This window comes from Ammospiza caudacuta, chromosome 8 (assembly GCF_027887145.1).
Source record: "Ammospiza caudacuta isolate bAmmCau1 chromosome 8, bAmmCau1.pri, whole genome shotgun sequence".
NCBI lineage: Eukaryota > Metazoa > Chordata > Aves > Passeriformes > Passerellidae > Ammospiza > Ammospiza caudacuta.
In genome coordinates, this window is record NC_080600.1 from 27,825,763 (window position 1) to 27,845,596 (window position 19,834).

At 37.4% G+C, this 19,834-nt stretch overlaps 1 protein-coding gene across 8 annotated transcripts in view; it reads left to right on the plus strand.

Annotated features, from left to right (window-relative positions):
• The window catches only part of RBMS1 (RNA binding motif single stranded interacting protein 1), a 142,783-nt gene that overhangs the window by 102,791 nt on the left and 20,158 nt on the right, over positions 1 to 19,834 (plus strand). For all 8 annotated transcript variants that reach the window (XM_058809816.1, XM_058809815.1, XM_058809820.1 and 5 more), the window contains exons 4-6: positions 2,249 to 2,340; positions 14,149 to 14,306; positions 17,382 to 17,461. In XM_058809816.1, the coding sequence (XP_058665799.1) occupies positions 2,249 to 2,340; positions 14,149 to 14,306; positions 17,382 to 17,461 (330 nt within the window). The remainder of the gene's footprint in view (positions 1 to 2,248; positions 2,341 to 14,148; positions 14,307 to 17,381; positions 17,462 to 19,834) is intronic.

Below are 19,834 nucleotides of genomic sequence, written 5' to 3' on the forward strand. Positions count from 1 at the left end.
TATCAGTTCATGGGTTTTCATTGCTCACTGCAATTGCAGTGATTCAGATCCCAGCATGTTTGTGGTGGGAGAAGGTGTGGTAGCAGACACTGAAATACCAGGATTCAGACTTTAATTTTTTACAATTAGGAGGATAATTTTTGAGCAAAGTGAAATATTAAGTCAGCTGATTGAGCAGTGTTAATATGCATAATGCCCATGAATGAGCAGCAAGCTGATAGACAGAGGGAGGAGAGTCCATCATTAATTAAGACAAAGCTTTTGTGCAGAACTTGGAACCAGTGCAAGGACATAGCTTCTCAACTCCCCATCTTAAGCAAATTGAAGCAGCACTGACAGTTCAGAAACTGAAATTTCTTGAAAATTTTTTCCTAGCTTGTATGCAGATGTCATTGTGACTAGGAAAGAGGAGGTGCCCTTTGCAATTATTTTAATTAGTTAATGCATATGATTGCAGTTAACGGATTTAGTCTGTCCATTTTGTCAGTTCCTGAAGTGTTCAGTAGGCCTTTCAGAGATACAGAAATTCTCACATTAATTCTTTAAGAGATTTAAGATGAATTTTTCAATAGAGAATTTCAATCTCACTGATGATATGTGGTAGCTAACAGCCTGTTGTGACAGTACACTGCAAGGTAAGGCTCCAGGAAGGCTCACTGTGTGTTACTGAAATTGCAATGGGAACACAAGTAGGCAGAATGTAAATATCTAACTGGAATTTAACCAAAAGATTGACAGCATCTTTGGCTTTTGCCAAAAAATACACTATGGGGTTTAAACTGACTGGAAGAGTGAGCAATTGAGTTTCTCTATCATCTGGAAGGTGGCAAAGCCAGCTTTGATGGCGTGCTTGGTGTCAATATGTAACTTTATCTGTATTACACCCTGCAGTGTGTTGGTGATAACCCAGGCTGCCAGGGGTGTGGAGAGCCAGGGTATGGGAAGTTAGTCTTGCATTGGCAGCACAAAACTTGATATGAACTAATTCACTTTGTTTCATGTCAGGATTTAACAATCCACACCACCACGTGTTACACAAAACAGTATGCTGCTTTCTTCAGCTTCTTGGCAGCATAAATAAGCTTGCAGTGATGTACAAGGATGCTTGAGTTGTTTTTCCCAAGTTAAGAGCTTTAAAGCTTGTCCTGCTCTAAAATTAGACAACCTTTTCTCAGTATAGATATATTGTAAGAGGATTGTAATATATTTTGAAGAAATGTTTCCATTTTTTACTCCTCCAGAGATTATTTCATTGTTGGTTTTTTTGTTTCCTTTCTTTTACCCCAACTTTAACTCTGGAAAGGGATTTTATTGATACTTGGGCAGCTCACTGGTGGAAAAGAGGGGGATTGAAAAATGCATAATGAGGTTTGCAATAACATCTAGTGGAAGAAGCTTCCAAACTCTGACTGCCTCTTGGTGAGCCTTGGGCCTCCAATTCCCAGGCTGGATTAAAAATCCCAGCCTGTAAGACCAGTGTCTGTTAAGGCCAAGGTATATTGCAATTTGGGCATCCTGGAATCCCTTAGTTATGTGTTCTTGTTCAGAATAAGAAAAGAGCTTATTGCAAATATATGGAATTTGTTTCAATTGACGTTGAGCATATTTTAATATTTCAAGATTGCATTATATGGCATAGAAAATGCTTTCTGGCCAGTTTTTCACATTCTTTCAATAACCATTTGGTTTCACTGAAGATGGGCATTCACTCACTTTTAAATTTAACTGTCTTTTATGTATACACAGTGAGATAAGTAATTTACCAAAAATTGGGCAGATGGGTGGCTTTTAAACTAAATTCCTCTTCTAAAAAAATTTGAATAAACAAAAAATAACTTACAGACTTACTTGTCACTCATTCAAACTGCAATAAGAATTTACTTCAGAAAAATTAATAGGTGATACTTTATTTGGTGATCTCCGAGATAATCTGGTGTTAGAAGTTACATACCAGATAACAGAAAGCAAAGCACTGCACTGCTTGTTAGCAATTTGGCCAAAATTCTCATAATGAGTGGGCATGGAAATGGATTTGTTCCACTAGTTCAAGATTCAAGAACTTTGCTAGGTTTTTCTTTTTTTGGTGGGGAGGGGGACACTGCATGAAGACCTGGAGTTCAAATTGTCCCTGTTGAACAACAAGAAAATTGTATTAAATAACCATGCCAGTAGCACGACTGTTGGCTGTGAAGTGTTTGTTTGTAAGCTGGTTGCTGCCTTGCTAACAAAATGATGTTTTCTCTTTCAGGTTATGGTTTTGTTGACTTTGACAGCCCAGCAGCTGCTCAGAAGGCAGTTTCTGCTTTAAAGGCCAGTGGAGTCCAAGCACAGATGGCAAAGGTGAGTTAGAATAACCAGCTAATTCTTGCAATGGGTTGTGAAGATAAGCAAGCTTGTACAGTGGCACAACAAGGACAGTGTGGAGTTTCCAGCTGCAGGGCCCTTTACAGAGAGCACAATCCTCAAGCCATGCAATTATTAAGGTAACAAAATGGAGATTTTTGTCTGCCACATCCCAAATAAGCTCAGATAAATAAATAAAGAAGCATGAAATTGTAAAGTCTCCAAACAGATCTCATTGCATTTATCAATTTATTCATAATAGTTTTTTCCATTGGCTTCATCAAACAAAAGTTTAGCGAGGGTTTGTAAAAACTACAGCAGGCTTAATGAATTGGTTGACAGCACAAAGGTAGGAAAGGTTTAATAGATTCTCTGTTACTGAGGTTAGAAGTCTTAAGATTTAGGAATTAATTTTTAAGTATATCATGGCAAAATTTAACCTTTGAACTTTATTTTTCAGCCCTTCTGGTATATTATCTGCTAATATAAATAAAATTTGAATCTGAGCATTCATGATAGATACTTTGAAATTCTTAGCCAGCTCTTGGCTGACCTACTTTTGCATCAAGGCAAACTCAGGAATTATTAAAAAAATGCAAAATGAAAGCTATCTTATTTTTCTCTAATTTTTAGTGAACCTTGCCTCTGAACCAGCTTATTAGCCAGATGTGATCTTCAGAGTATCTTCAGTGCTCTTTTATGAAGTTAGGGAGATGATACTTTAGTAATGATGCTGTCAGGCATTCTTATTGGGTCAGATGGCCTGGTTCCAAAAGAGAGCCATAAACACCTCCACAAATTTGTTAACTAAAAAAAATATTACCACTATAATCTGTTGATAGAATACTGGTACCTCTTAAAGCAAATTTGTTTCCAGTTAGAAAATTATATACTAATTAAAAAAACTTCAAATCTAGCAATCTCAGAGGTTTTTTATTAAAATAGTCTGCTAAATATCTAGCAAATCTTTTATAGTTATCCACTAGGTACAGATTTTTTTCAGATGAGATATTTTCCACAGCTTCTCAGCTAAAGAGAACAGTTAAGCTAACAACATAAATGTCTTTGGATGGATTCCAGGGCAACAAAATGGAAACCATATGTTTCATACTTAATGCGTGTTTCATTACAGCCATGACACAAACATACATGCTTACTGGAAAACACTTGGTTTTTTTCCCTTTTGCAAGGTTTTATGTATGCTTAATAAAGGCCATTTATTAAATCTTTAAGTTTTAGGTGATCACTTTAACATATACACCAGATTTTTGAAAGTTCTGTCTGCCATCTTATGAATATGATCTCTGGGTAGGAGGGGGAAAAAGAGATTTTGAAGTAATGTAAATTCATTTTCTTAATGAACTTTGATGTCTGATTTAATTGTTTTCTTGAGTAGATGGAGAAGCTCTAATAATTAACTAGTAACAAAATGAATAGTTTCTTAATCTCTTTTATAGTATATATTTCTGACTTATTTCCTCTGACAGTTGCAAGATTGGTAATATTTCTTTTTGTTAGCATTAATGAAATAATGTGCATCAAAATATCCCAAAGGTTTGGCTATTTTTCTGACCCTGTGTCAAGCTTGATGACCTGTGGGAAACCTGTAACTATGAGGTTTGCATTCCAGTGAAACTTGTTCTGCTTCTTAACACAGAGAGAGTCTTTGAATTATTAAAAAGACCAACCCCAAAACCAGCCCAGTGAACAGTACCACAACAAACAGCCACTAGTGACTATGAGTTTGAGTGCTTTGATTTTTGTCTGTTTTGAGCCATTGGATTTTTTTTCCCCTGAGCAATGCTGCTCTCTTTTTGTCTGAAAAATCCTATCTCTACTTAGATGCTCCAGACTGGGAATGGCCAGTCACAGTTGCTTTGGCAAGATTAGCAAATCACACCCTTCACAGGCATGACACTATAAAAGTTTGTGTTTGTGTGTTTAGTATTTTATCCTTTTGTGTGTGACCACCTGTGCCATGGGTGGGGGTTCTGCAGTGACACTGCTTCAGGCCAAAGCCTCAGTGTCACAGAGAAGGATTTGAGGAGTTTCCTGCCTGTCTGGGCAATCGATTTCCTTACTGACCACCACAGCTGCTGCAGTTTCAGAGAGGAAATCCATGCCTGTTGGGGTGATTTATCCATGGAAAGGTGTTGTAATTACTCTGTGCCCAGGGTGTGGGGAGCAGCACATCTCCTCAGTGCTCTCACCTTCCCCCCAGACATGGTTCCTGACCCACAGCAGCTGAACAGGGAGGAAACTGTTCTTGCTGGAGCCATGTTCTGACTCTGGCTGCCATAAAGTCCTTTTTGCAGTGTCCTGCTGTAGCTCTAGATCAGTGAGATAAAAACTACTCACGTCAGCAAGTTCATCTGCAAACCCTGCTTTAGTGGAAGTGGTTCTGATTTTTATATATTAAAATTCTTTGTTTTGTAGAGGTAACTTCAAATTACAGTTTTATTATTTTAAAAAATATCAAGTATCAAATTACATTATTAGTAGTAGTAGTAGTAGTAATAGTAGTAGTAGTAGTAGTATTTTCCTATCCATGGGGTAAAATGATGCTGTATTTGGCAGTCTGCTTCCCAGTTAATCCGAGTTGAAAAAAATCCCACTTGCCATGTTTTGCTACTGCTGAGCAGAGTGGGAAGGCCCAGGGCCTGAGATACAGCTTCAGGCCAAATCCTGCCCAATCTGTTCTCACTGTTGGTGGAGAAGTGGCCACCACTCAGGAGATGCCACAGTAATGGAACCCTCTGTCAGTCCATTGCTCATGAAATACCATGTCTTCAGCTATTCTGCTTTTTCTGAGATCTGAATTGGGAACCCTGGGCTAAGACAAAGCAGCATGGGAAGAGTTTTGCTTTCTGCTGGTGACCAGTGTCTTCTGGTCACTGCTTAAACAAATGTTTCCAATGTTTCCTTTTGGCCAGAAAATGTGGCTAAGACCTCATGTAAGATGATAATTGCATAGCCAGGGGATGGGAGTAGTTTTTGGATGGAAATTTAAAATGGGTTTAACAAGGTCTTGTCCCTCTCCTCTCTTCCACTGAGTATTGCCAGTGGTAAGTCCATCTTTTTCAGGGTATGTAAGTGGCTGTGGAAGGGGATCAGATGATGTGAGCTCTTCTGTAGCCAGTTTGTTTCAGGATCCACCAGTACAAACCAGTAGATTATCTTACTCAACAGATCAAATACATGTCTTGCAAAAGTAGTGTTATTTCTAAACTAGTTAGTAACTTCTGCATGTCCAATTTTTATTCTGATTCCTTTTAATTTATCAAAATTTCTTTTCTTAGTTTATGTTCTTGCTCCTAGAGAAGTGATTATAAACCAAGAATTATAAGCTCAAAAGCTGTGATTTTTGTAGAGCTGAGCAGTCTTAGGTAAGATTATTAGTAGTGTTGAAAAGCTCTGACAATTTTGTTTGTTAGAAAAGTTGTGGTTTCTGTCACTGATTCTTCTGAGAACTCTCTTTTCTTCCCAGCACCCCACAAGTAAAAGTGAGATAACTCTAGGTTTCTAATTATTCAGAGTGGGCAGAAAGAGACTTTGTGTATAGGAAGATAGATGCACACAGAAAATCAACTATATATTTGTATTTTGAATGGAGATTTAACATACTGAGACTGTGTAAGGATGTTTTAGAAATGAGCTATAAATGCTATGGAGATATCAGACACCTAAATTCTCATAGGCTTTTGATTTTGAGGTTAACATAAAGTATCCAAGTCACTGTTCAGACAAAGTTCTTTCTCAATAAATGGTGTTAACTGAATTCAGCTGTAGCTACTGAAGCAACTGTTTCAAATGGAAAGTTGACCAGTTCTTACTTTCCAAATGTAAACTAATGTATAAAGATAAAAGGTAAAAAAAGAGCTACTAAATAAGAATGGTTAATGGTTAATAAAACTCACAGCTCTTCTCATCTTTCTGTCTAGAAAACTTAAGACAGGAAGAGAATCATTGTGTTTGCAGCCCAGATAAAGTCAGCAAGAGAGTATCTAAATTATACTGACAGCAATGTAGAGCTGCACAAGCCAGCTAGAACAGCAGTGTGGCTCTGCCAGCTCAGACTTCTCTGAGTGTTAACTCCTTCCTGGCCTGGCAGAGGCATTTGTACAACCAGATTGTCCATCTCCTGGTAGGTTGACAGATTTCTGAGATAATAGTGAAAGGCTTATATCTACATGAGGAATGACCACTTTTTGCAAAGAGCTTACAATGTACTTTAGGCATCACAAGAAGTATTAATGGACATTCTCACAATAGAACTTCAACCATGTGTTTAAAATCAGTGTAGTCTTTAAAGTTGTTTAGGCCATCCAAGTCCAACACAGCTGTGATGGACTCAATGACCCCAATTCCCTGCATTTTGTTGTTGAAGACCTTGTCTTCTCCTGTCTCTTCAATTCTCTCTCTCCTCGTGAGATTTGTAGTTTTATATGTACACCTTCACTATAAGATAGTCAAGATAATTTATGACTTAAATGGTTGATATTCATTATTTTCCAGTTTGTGTTTTCCTGGGTTTTTTTCCCTATGGAAGGATAAAGTTACCTTTAGAAAACATATATAACACTTGCAATAGAAGCCATGAAAGTAGTCCACGGACATGGAAGATTTCTGTGGTCAGTAAGCCTTGTTAATTTGAGCCAAGGAATGCTGTTCTATGTACTAATGTGCATTTTTGTGGGAAGACTCACTGTTTATCCATTCCAAGATTTCCCCAGAGTTGCACATTTTTAGGACTTAGGACTTCAGATTCATAATGTTACAATTTCCTCCTCCTTAAAGTCTTCGCTTCTGCTGACACAATGAAGTGTGGTCCTGATTATTTGTATTAGCTCTCACATTAATTTATCACTAAATACTTTCAAATATTTTAAGCTTGTGCAAAAAATTTGGACCATTTTAACAATTGTTTCTTATTTGAATTGTGTCAGAATAACAACGTGCTGACAATGTAAAGGATGTTCTCCCATCATGTACTGACTTCCACCGTTCTTGAGACACATTTTGTGTTTTCTGGAGTGGTCTACAGGCCCTCAAAGCATCAGATCAAATTCTGAAACTTGTTATGTGTGGGTGGGTTTTAGCTTATGATGAATATGAGCCCATTGTCTGAGTTCATATTGATCCTGTATAGTACAGAGATGACCTGAATTTGCAATCTTAATATTTTTCACTCAAAGGTTACTAAGGCAGAATTGTGATGTACACTCCATGTGCAGGTAGCTTTATCTTTCTTTCTTAAGCTCTCATACCTTAAACTTACTCTAGATGGCTTTTTTCCCAAGTGTATTTGGAAAAGATGAATTGTCACATCATATAAAGTGTGATCTTTGGGAGGGAAAAGCTGCTTAGCTGTATGTCCTCATCTCTGTAGCAGAAATCAAGACTTTTCCACAGCTAATAAGCAAAATGTATTAAAGACAGCTCTTCCTTTATGTTGCTGATGAATAACATGGTTTTAAATGAGCAAAAATGAGGAACAGCTTTTTTGAGGTTCAGTAATGTATTGCTTATAGTACTTGTCTTTACTGTGACAACCTTCTGGAGAATTAAATCAGTTTTCATTCCTACAGAGCAAAGTAAGAAAAATAGTTTAGGTTACCATGGTAGCTAGAGCACTTAATCTAACTGGAGAAGGTAGGTACGTTACAATTTTTTTATTCTGCATCTGGGCTTCTGAATGCCAAAGAACAGATGACAGGCAAACTGGAGCTAACTCAAGCAGATTTCTACAGCAGTTTTCAGCAACTGTCTTGAAAAGTTTTCTTTTTATCTAGTTTGTACTACTTTTTGTAGGTAATAGTATTAAATCGTACTGTAACAGATTTTAAATAAATATAATAAAATTTTCTCCTTATAATTATAAAAGTTCCTAAAAGTCATTATAAAATAAATTAAAGGTAAGCCAAATTTTGCTTACCTGGGAGCCACATGACTTCCACTTCAGGAATTGCAAGTGCTCTAAATAGACAGTTAACAAACCCTTGCCTTGAGTAAAGAGCTTCAGCCCACGAAAGTCTTATCTCAGTTGCTAAGTTGTGCTTGTTCTGACAAGGGTCTGGTGCCTTTTTTTGAGCTATGGTGGGCTCATTCAGGGCTCCCAAGGGGCACCTTTGTGCCCTTGTAGCAAAGGGAAAGCAAAATCACTGAGAAATAAAAAAGGAATGTATTCATGAAGTGATAGATTGATCACAAAGCTTATTGCAGTTAAATTCTTCTTAATACAGATGTGCCTGTAAAAATAAATTTGAATGTTTAGTGTATTAATCCTATGCAATTCTGGAGAACAAGTGAAGATTATGGTAGTGATTTTTCCCTGAATTGTGTTGTTAGCAGTCTGTGGTCAGACAGCATTAAAACTGTGGCTAAAACAGACATATTTCAGTGAGACACTGGCCAATTGTAAATTTTGAAGTAGTATCTATATGAAGGCAGGCAAGCATTTAATCCCTTCCCTGTCAGGCAGAGGATTGTCCTTGCTGTGAGCAGTGCCTAGTCACATGTTTCTGAATGGCTATCTGTTCCCTCTGACCTTACACACAGCAACAGAAAACAGATGTCCTTGCCTTTTGCCAAGTTTCTTGCTTGCAGTTTAGGAACAATTCCACACGCACAGGGAGGTTTTTGTTAATTTCTTTCAGATGATGTAGAGCACTTCACATTATGTAGGAATCCTGAACACCTCTTTCTGCAGAAATAAATATTAACAGTTGATCATTCCTGTCATTTTTGTAAGAAATGCTCTATCTTATGATGTTTGGGACCTCTTTGGGAAAAAGCAGCATGTTAGTCTGCAAGAGCTCTGCTCTCCATCTTTATATTGTTACATTCTGGTAGAGAAGTTCAGGAGACACAGATGAAGGTGTTTGGAGAGAAAAGATTGATAGAAACTTGATAACTTGCATTGCTAAAAGCAAGACTTGCTAGTTTTCTCAGTAATATGGATACTTATTGTGGCCCACAAATTCCCTGATGTTGCCCATAATCTGAAAATGCTGAGCAATTTCAGCATCTTTCAGGATCTGCTGAAGGTTCTGTTAACCAAGGAAAACCCTGCATGAAATATGAATTCACTCAAATTAAGCAGTTTTCCTAAATTGTATAGAATTTTAAAAAATATTATATTCAATAGATTATATGTTAATGGAGGTTTGCTGCCCAAAATTAGGGAACTTCTCACTGATTTTAGTAAATCTTTTTGATCATTTCCATAAAATAATGCAAATAATTTCAAGAGATTTAAGATATATAAGGGGAAAGTGGCTTATACGATTTCATGGATTTTAAGCAGAGGAACACCTACCTTTAAATCCTAAGAATTATTACAATGTATAGGCAAGGTCTGAGCTGAGTTATGTTGGAAGGTATTTTTGCTGGTTTCACTTTTTTTTTTTTCTTAATTCCAGAAGAGGAATTAAAAACTCATGTGTCAAAGGAATTATTTTTCTCTTCTGAGACTGAATTGTAATAGCACTGTGAATTAAGCAATGGTGAGACAGGTTTTGGTAAAATGCACAGAACTTCTGGTATTAAACTTCTGCTTGCCAGAGAGAGAGAAAGGGCAGTGACTTAAATAGTTTGTCTTTCTCCTAACTTCCTGAGTTTTAACTGTTAACCTGTAACCATTTTCCATGACAAAATAATGTATAAAGGCAAACATGTGTTTGTGCAGTGCCTTCTGTGTAAGATAGCACAGAGATGGAAGGAGAATCCTAGTTGTGGCTGCTATTTGGAAATCAGCTAGGAAACCCAAGGGGAAGAAGATAACTTGCTGCTTACAGTCTCCCAAAATGTACCCAGATATCTGTTTCAAGGTTTAATAGCCTTCTGGACGTGACAGGAGCTGCATGGTGAAATAAGTTATTGAAAGGAAGAGAATTGTTTTGCACAATAATTGGTATAAATCTTCCAGTATCAAATGGTATAAAATTCCAAATACACTCTAGAAAAAGTTCAGTCTTGCTTTGCATCTATGCCAACAGTAGTAGGGGTTGCAAATAAGTGTTGTAAATGAGCCCTTTTGTGAATCAGTGGCTGTTTCTTTCTTTTCTTGAAAGTGAAGAAGTGGATTAAATTAATCTGTCCTGATGAAGTTGGACTTGGTGATCTTCATGGGTCCCTTCCAACTTGAGCTATTCTGTGACTCTGTGATTTATTCTTATGGCGGAACTGCAGGGTGGTAATGGGTTTGCACCTGCAGTGCAGATACCTCCTCAATGCACTGTGGAATGTGTTTGTTGGCATTTCAACTATTTTGCTGAAAGAATTACAGATGGAAGAAATTTCAAGTTGTATTCCAGGATTTCAGTGAGACATCCTCATCTGTTGGCAGCTTCTTTGCTTTTTGTTTCCCTCCTTTGCCTTCCATTTTTATCAGTTCTAGCTATGGACATGTGTAGAAGTGTCTTCAAACTCCCCTTTGTCTGCTGTGGTCTGGGTGTTCCATCAAAGAATCAAACCACAAGTAACTGAATCCCTGGGAGTATTCAGGCTGAACTAGACTGATGTGGAGATAGGGTCAGGAAAACAGAAGTCATTTCCAGTCAGCCATTCAGCATGTCCCTGACCAAACCCCAATAATTAATAATGCAAAATACAGATTGTTTCATGGGCCACAAGTAAAATTTTTCCATCACAAAATGCTTTCTGTTCAGAGAAAACAATTTCCTTAGGACAATTTCCTCAGATGCACTTCTTTTTTCTCTTTTTTCCCCAAGAGCTTTGTAATGTGGGTTAGTGGTGAAGTTGCTAATATTCTTCCAAAGTGCAGCATTGCCTTCCCTAGCGGTATGTCACATGGTTTTGTGGCAGGAGGTTTTCTCTGGTAGGTGGGTAAGTACAAGCATCCAATGCCCAGCGTGTGCAGTGAATGGCAGCAGGTCCTTGTGCCCCTTTTGGCAGGAAAAGTTCATGGTCCCATGCCAGGATATAGTGCCAGGATAATGAGGGAGTCTGGTAAGCCCTGGGCTGCCACAGGAGCCTGAGAGAAGGGGAGTGTGCTCTACCCACTTACCTGAACAGGTTCTCTGAGTTTCTGCCTTGACTGAATTTATTACTCTGCTGGGTGATTCTGAAGATAATCTTTTGTTTGGTTGGCTGATTTTTGTTCTTTTGTTTTTTGCATGTAAATTACACTGTTACTACTGTGAACAAAATGAGGCCTTTTTTTATCTTTTCAAATGTTAGAATTTTTTATGAGCATACTTGTATACTTTCTGTTATTCTAGAATAAAAACATTAGGAAATTAAATAAAAATATGCAAAGAGTCTGACTTTCCTGCTGATATACTGTTATAGATTATTTAGGGAAGTTTTAGGATATTTGTCTGCAATATATTTTGCAGTCTGTAATAAAAAGTAAAACATTCAAAACTTTTCCTTTCAAATACTATTTGGAATTTCATAAAATCTTGCTATGGCTACAAGTGCAATTTTGTAATGCCAATGCTTGAAACCTCCTTTAAAGCTTTTACTGATATAACTCATTAAAGAAGGAAGTTAAGCCTACACATCTCAAGGTGCAAAACAAAATTGCCTAATACTAAGTAACAAACCAGTTCTAACACTGTGAAAGCTGTTCTTCATCTCACACTCCTGCCTGAGGAAATTTAAGCTGAATGTCAAAATGTAACTACTGTAATTATGCCCAGCAATTAATATTAATGTCAGCTGTGGCCTCACAGTGAATCCATTTTCTTGTCTTCTCCTTCTGTTAATTTTTCTAATATGAAAAAGAATTCAGATACCCCATGATAAGATAATTTGAACCCTAAACTTGTCTGTGTACTGTATAGATTCAGTATTATTTTGGAAGGGGGATGTCTCTAGTAGGTAACAAAAGAAAAATCATACAGGGTAATCAAATGCCATTTGTAATGGACTACAAAGGGGCCAATGAGGGCAACACTTGGGAGCAGGAAAAGGTTGTTTTGTAAGGTATGTGGGATTTTGGTGTGGCTAGGAATTACAGTTGTACCAGTGGCAGAGGCATGCACTAAAATGGAAGAACATTTCCCTCCTATAGGTCTTCTATTCCAATTTCTTTAAAAATGTTTTTGGAAAACTTCAAAACATTAACTCTTTTGAACTGAATGTGAGACTTGAGGTAAAAATGCAAATAAGTAAAGGTTTTTCAGCCTAGAATTTGCTTTCCCATTTTTAATTTTCACTGGTTTTGGAACAGGATAATTCCTTTCTGTGCCTAAAAGGTGTGACCTCCCTGCAAGCCCAAACACTTCTTTTTCTTTTTTTTTTTTTTTTTTTTTTTTTCTTTTTTTCTCTTTTTTTTTTCCCTCCTGGGAAAAACTAACTCAAACTGAGAGGTGATATCTAAGATGGCGAGTTATAAAATTATGCAATATCCTACTAAAAGTACTGAGATACTATTTATATAAGGGGGTCTTAATGACAAATTGATCCTGTTCTGCATGAGAGGATATCACCATCCATGCAGTATAATTACTTTAAGAAATGCTTTAATGGCAGGAGGCAAGTGTTGTGGTTTTGTATGGTTTTGTTTTTGTTGTCTGGTTTGATTCAAACTTCCCTGCAAGCCAGTCAGCCCTCTTGTACAGAAGGAAAATACATTGTGGACTGTGCCATCAAATATGTTGGGACCAATAAATATCTTGGGACAATGTGCAGAAACTGATGCACAGAGAGTTCACCTGCAAATGGGGATGAGCTTCTTTACTGTGCAGTGCTTGTGCACTGTGATCCAGGATGACCAGACACGGTCCTCTCCAACCTTACCCATTCTGTGATTCTATGAAAATTGTATATGTATATCAATAAAATTGATTTCAGATCATATCACTGCTCATGCCAGAAAAGTGCTGCTGAATGTGGGCATCCTGCAAAGACTTACAATTATACCAGAGTGACAGTGATGACATTGAAGTTCTGCACAACTTTAAGGGCTGTGTCACATCAATCTGTGTAGATCAAGAATGTGCTTCAGTACAGAGCATGGGCAGTGATCGCCAGCATGGAAGAGATGCTCCCTTGCCACAGCTGGGAAATCTGTAGACAAACACTGGAAATCATCAATTTCACCAAAAAGGTTTCTTAGAGGTGTCATTTTATGGCACATACATAGATAACACTAAGTAGTGAGTAGCCTAAGATCAGGGGAATGGCAAAGATGTGGCTATATTTGTCACCTCCCTAATTACTCATCTCCTGGATGCCATCCTCTCTCATTTTGTCTGTTTCTAGACAAAGTTTTGGAAGACTTTTTTATTGTCTGAATGTATAACATAAAAGTTTGGTGAAAAGTCATAAGTGCTCACGTATGGAAGGCGACGACAGTGTCCCACTTGCTTCTGTATCACTCTGTTCTTTTGCTATTATTATGGCAATGTACATACTCTTAAATCCATTTTCTCATTTTTTTTTCCTTATATTATTTTCTGATTGTCATCCAAATCTTTTCTTAATTTACATCTGGCTTTCTCAGTGCTTTCCACCATTCTTGCATTTCTTGTCTGCTAATTTCTTTCCTTTATCTCATATTTACTTTTTTTTTCCTTTGAGAAAAATTTGAAACATACTATAAGCTGGTCAATTATTCACCTTTATCTCTACTTAAAAATGTCAGTGTCAGCAGTAATAGGAGAAAGGAAACTTTCTCAGGAATGCTGCGGCAGTGGCAGAAGATGGAGGAAAGAGTAGACTTAACAACGGGCCTGAGAAGTAAAAATCTGTGCCAGAATTCAAATGTACTTGTTTGTTTTAAAATCAAAATGTCATTGGCAACAGCAATAACAATTGGTTTTAATTCTCTTTCAGCAACAAGAGCAAGACCCGACTAACCTGTACATTTCCAACCTGCCTCTGTCAATGGACGAGCAGGAGCTTGAGAACATGCTGAAGCCCTTTGGGCAGGTGATCTCCACCAGGATACTGCGGGACTCGAGTGGGACGAGCCGCGGCGTTGGCTTTGCGAGGTACTCGGGCTGTGAGCCACGCTGGCAGCCTTCTTCCTCTGTTTGCATTAAAAATGCAAGAATAGGCGGGAAAGGCAGAAATTACTGAAAATGACAAAGCTTGTAAAGAGAAGGAAGATTGAAATGGAGTTATCCAGCAGGGTTTTGTTAATTCTTCTTTTGGCAGAGCTGTGTCTCATCTTGCTTAGATGGCTAAATCTAAATTTATTGCTCTTACTGGACAATTATCTAGAGTAAGAATTCACTCTAAACCACTTCCTTCCCTTTTCTGTACTTCTCCTTTCTCCTCTATCCCTGAGTCAGTAAGCAAGGGTTACGTGATGCTTCACAGAGACCTGTGTGACTGCTGGATTGTGAAGTTTGAATCCCAGGCAGCAGACCAGAAGGAAGATCCTTCTTCCCCACCCCCATGCCTTTTTTTTGTTTTGTTTTTCTTCATTAGTTCCTTGGAGAAAATGAACTCATCATTGCCCTTTGAACATCAGCCCTTTGAATTTTCAGGCTCATTAACATGATGTCAGCTGGGAAAGAAAATATTTTTTATTCACTTACAGTAAATCTCATCTTAAAATATTTGTGTGCTAAGTGAAATATCTCACTCAAATCAACAAGAAAAAATATTTTCCATAAATTAGTAAATACCTCCTAAATATTCCGTCCATATGAATCTACTTTTTCTCTAGTTAATGTAGTTATTTTTTCTGGGATCTCTTCATCAAAGTCTTTTCTGTGCTGTTTTTATTTATATGAGTCCTGCTTTAAACCTAGTATAACAATCAAAATTTGGAGGCTTTAAATTGAAGGTTTCTATTATCAAAAATAAAAGCATGCTTCAAGCAAAGAATTGGCATTCTCAAAATACTAAAATCCAATTTCAGTAATTCAGATGTTCAGCCAATATTACAATAGCTTTGTATTTGAACAAATACCAGAATCTAAAAGTAGTGCACAGAAAAGAACTGAACAAATTTATCTCCTGATGTGGCCAAAATTTTTAGGAATTGGTTTTCCTGTGAGGTGGCTGTGGAATATTTCATGGCACTGTGATTTTTTTTTTTTTTTTCTATATGTCTTCCCTCACCAGCCTCTTGAACCCAAACTTCATATGCTTGTCAAACTATCAAGTTTCAAGAAGGTATAACAAAGGAACAAAATTGGAAATAATAGAAAAATATTCATTATTTAAGAGGGGAAAACCAGCAAGTTTGGGCTTTGCTAAAATTTCTTCCTGTCCCCTTTAAAAAAATCAATAAGTGGGGTAAAATTAACTGAGCATTTTAATTTCATTAGTATATGTGTGTTTTATGTGTAGCTTTCATTTTTTGGTACTGTGAAGAGTAGAACCCACTTACACCCTCTATAAAATTCAGTTGGCATTTTGCTCTCATTCAGTCTCCTCTCCCTAAACTTGTTTACCACCCCTACCTTGAATCAGTGGTAAGGTAGGAAATATGGTAGGATATATTTTTCCTAATGTAGCTGGAAGTGTTCTGGAATCATATGCAAAAGTCAAAAAGACTTGTGTGTATTCAAGACCTCAGTTGTATTGAAGACATTAAAATATAGTAGTTTTAAAGTACTTTCTCAATAGTTTCTCTATTATGCATTTTGTGTTTTATATATACATCAGTGAAGTTATTTTTATATGTGTTTATTTATATACATAAAGTATACCTAGGTTATAGGATAAGTATTGCTTCTATATCTAATTAGAACTTCTTTCCTTCCACAAGGTGAACATTTTTCTTGTATTGGAAAATTCTTGGATAATTAATTAAAGTTAAAATTTTCCAAAAAACCTGTAGACATTAAATTAATATTTTAATTTCTTGCCTTTGGGAAACTTTTATTAGGTTAAAAGGGAGTAATGTATTTTATCAAGTCCAGACTTGAGTCTGAAACTAAATTATATTGTTTGCTTCATCTGAGACAAAAAAAAAAATTAGATTTCTTTGATGCAGATCCAATAATCCAGAACTTCTGAAAATTCTCAAAGAAATATTTTTGGAATCATTAGGAAAACCTCTTGTTCAGTCTGGCTTTTTGGTGGTACTAGTTGTTATCTATACTTGTATTTTGTCAGCCTGTGCAGAAAGGATATCAGAATTAAAGAGATGCCAAGACTCAGTAATTTTTAGTCCTACTTGTTTGCTACTGAGGCCATTGGCCTAATTTGTGGATATGAATTACAGAACTTAATGAACAACTGAAAAGAAATTATCTGTTCAACATTAACCAAACATCATCTTGCTGGCAGCTGCAAAATAAGTTCTTTTAAAATATATTTTGTTGTAATTGCACATCTGAGTTGTTCAGTGTGACGGAGTCCCAGGTGGCACTCGGGGCTGGCACATCCTCTCTGCAGGTCAGGCCACAGGGGCTCTCCTGCCCCCTGCCCAGTCTGTTCAGCCTGGATCTGACAGATGAGTGCACAAACCTGCTCCAGATTTTGGACACATTCTCAGTAGCCATCACAGCTCTGCTGGTATTGGCTCCTGTTTGGAACTTGGAGACAATTAAGTAAGAGCCAGGTGCATCATTTAGTGGAGATGATGTGTGTAAGCTAAAAGCTGCCAAGTCAGTTTGGGTCATGCAGTCAGGCAGGTTTCTGTTTGAGTTTATTACCCTTAAATTGTACAGAGAGCTCTGAATCCTCTCTTAAGAGTGGTATTAACCTTTGCTGCATGCAGCATGGACAGTAAGGATTCAGTTATGAATGATAGTGAGTCAGTCCTTCTGCTTCTTTCAAGACAAGAGAGGTACTTGAGGTAGCTTGGACAGCTACAGTATAATTTCTGAGTAAATAAGAGCATTATTTTCAGTTTGGCACTGACTTTGGTCTCTGAGTGCATAAAATGTTAATTGAGTTTGGCTTTACCTTTCTGAAGTTATATGTTCTTAGAAAACATCATCTCCATTGTTCACACATGGGAAAGCAAGCCAGAGCAGTGAAGAGGGGAAAAACAAGAAATATGATTTGAGAAAAAGCGAGAAATGTGCTTTAAAAAAAAATTTCACAAACATGGGAATCTGTTTGAGTGTTTAATTTATGTAAATTATTCTTTATTTTCAAAGGATGGAGTCAACAGAAAAATGTGAAGCAGTGATTGCTCATTTTAATGGAAAATTCATAAAGACACCAGCAGGAGTTTCTGGTATGTTGCATATATTTCTTACAAGATGTATGAATGGGTTAGTGCTTACATGGTGGAAGCCTGTTACACTGATTGTTGTATCTGGCTTCTCATTTAGAGGCAAGCTTATTAAAATTAAACTATGTCTTTTTGGATGGCTGTAATGCTTGCTTGGAACACAGTATATTGCTTTTCTGTTGTAAACCTTTTCTAGGAATCTAGTAGTGTTCTCTCCTAGCAGAGAAACAAGCAGCTAAGATGCCAGCTATGTACAAATTTACATCCAATGTAATCCCAGTTGAAGTGAGGAAACAAATATCTATCTGAACAGAATTTGGCTGCTTTTCCATGGACAGGGCTTTTTTCAGAGGCAAAAATGGGCTGGTTTTGTCATCTGTTGATGATTTTTTTCTAAGCATTTTTGAAAAAAATATTTGCTTAGGAAAAAAATGGAATCTGCAGCAGTGCCTGGCATGATCATTCACTGGGGAGCTGCAACTCTCAAGTCAGTGTAGGTTTTAAAGTCCTTCAGGAAAATGAAAGGAGGTCAGTATAGAATGCTACTTCTAGAAATATTGTGCAAGGCAGAATTCAGAGAAGGCTTAGTACAATTTTGTTGTCACACCAAGTTCCTCATCATTTTTGTCTGCTTTGTCAGCACTGTTTCTAAGAGACAAAATGTATATTCCATGAATTCTGAAAAATGAGGAGAGGAAATTCAGTGCTGCTGAGTAAAATAGAAAGTAAAGAGGACAATAAAGAAGGAAAGAATACATGCCTGGCATTCCAGGCAGCTTTCAGTGGGCATTTTATTGAGAATCCCAAGTGGGAATTTTGCAAATTAGAGTGTTGATGTGGTTGGGGAAGCTGCCTTTGTCCCACTGGTGAAATGTTCTGTGCAGCCAGACCCTGTCACTGAGGAGGAGGAGGAAAGCCACCCTCGGCAGGCAGACAAGAATGTGGCTTGTTTAGTAAAACTCCAAACATGCCTCATCCCTGGAAGATTGCTCCAGTTTGAGGCAGTCTGTGCTGCTGTAAGGATGGAAAATGCTTCAGAGCACAGGAAACCACTCCCTTCGGCACAACTAATCTAATGCAGTATTTTGACTTCCCTAGCCTTGCTCTTGCAGACCCTTTGCACAAGGATTAATTCCTGATATTATTATTTAGTTAAAACTTTGTTACAAAGATTTGGTAAATTTAAGCACATTGTTGCATTTGTTTCTTTGGTTATATTATATTTTTTTCTTTGCTACATTTAGTAAAAATGTTACAGCCTATGTTTAAACAGATAATAAGGACACTAAACATCTGCCACAGAAGCTCCTATCAGTGCTTTTTAGTTTGTTAGGTTTTTTTTCACTTGCATTCTCCTGTTCTCAATGAATGAGCCGTCAAGCATGTCATTGCTAATCATGATGAGTCTCCAGTGGGTCTTTGCTGAAGCTGGAGTTGCACCCTTACATGATGAGGTTCAACTAGGTTGGAATAAAAGCGTCCTGCATGGAATTGTAGGAATGATTTTTGCAGTCTGAAGGAAATATTTAACATAAAAATGTGATGAATTAGGGACAAGAAATTTGCAGAGAACTGTTAATTTTCTGAAAGTGGAAACTAAACAGGGGTGTCAAGATATAATCCACCTCACAGGCTTGAACTTCTAATTTTGCAAACTTTGCAAAGCAGTTGTCCAGGCTCTCTGTCTAGAACAGGTAAAGAAAAACACACCTCCAGAGACTGTCCTTGCAGTTACAAAGGGTGTCTAGCTTAGTCACTCAGAGGCACATAACTCCAAATGTTTGAAATTCAGATGGGTCCCACCTTCCATGATGCTGAAAATGAGACAAATGATCAGATGCATGACGGTGTTGTGAGAACCTTGGTTTTTAAAGACCCTCAATTTTGTTGTATAGGGCACAGCCTCAGCTCTATGTTTCTGTGCTGGTTAAGTTTCATTTCTCCTTGCAAAGGTTTTTATGGAGATCAAATTCTTCCCAGAGTTCCATCCCACACAGCAAGCACCTGTCCAGTAATGCAGCCTTATTAGAGAATTCAATTTATGCATCATAGTATACTGCAGTCTGCCAAAACATGGGGTGGGGTCATGAGGCAACTGTGATTTTGGACTGCCTGCAGAGAGAAAACTGGATGACAGTAGGAAAGCTCTTGAACAAGCAAAGATTAGGAAACTGTTTTGAAATAGATTAGTGACCATTGGGATTATAAAGGATCAACTTCAAACACATGCAAAACAAAATCATAAAACCAGATCTGTGTTTAAATTAAAACATTGTGTCCTAGAAACTTGGCTAAAATCAGCATAGGGAGCTGGCTCTAAAAAAAACATCAATGTTATCAGGATGAAGAGGGTAGGAGAGATGGGCCTGTAATGAA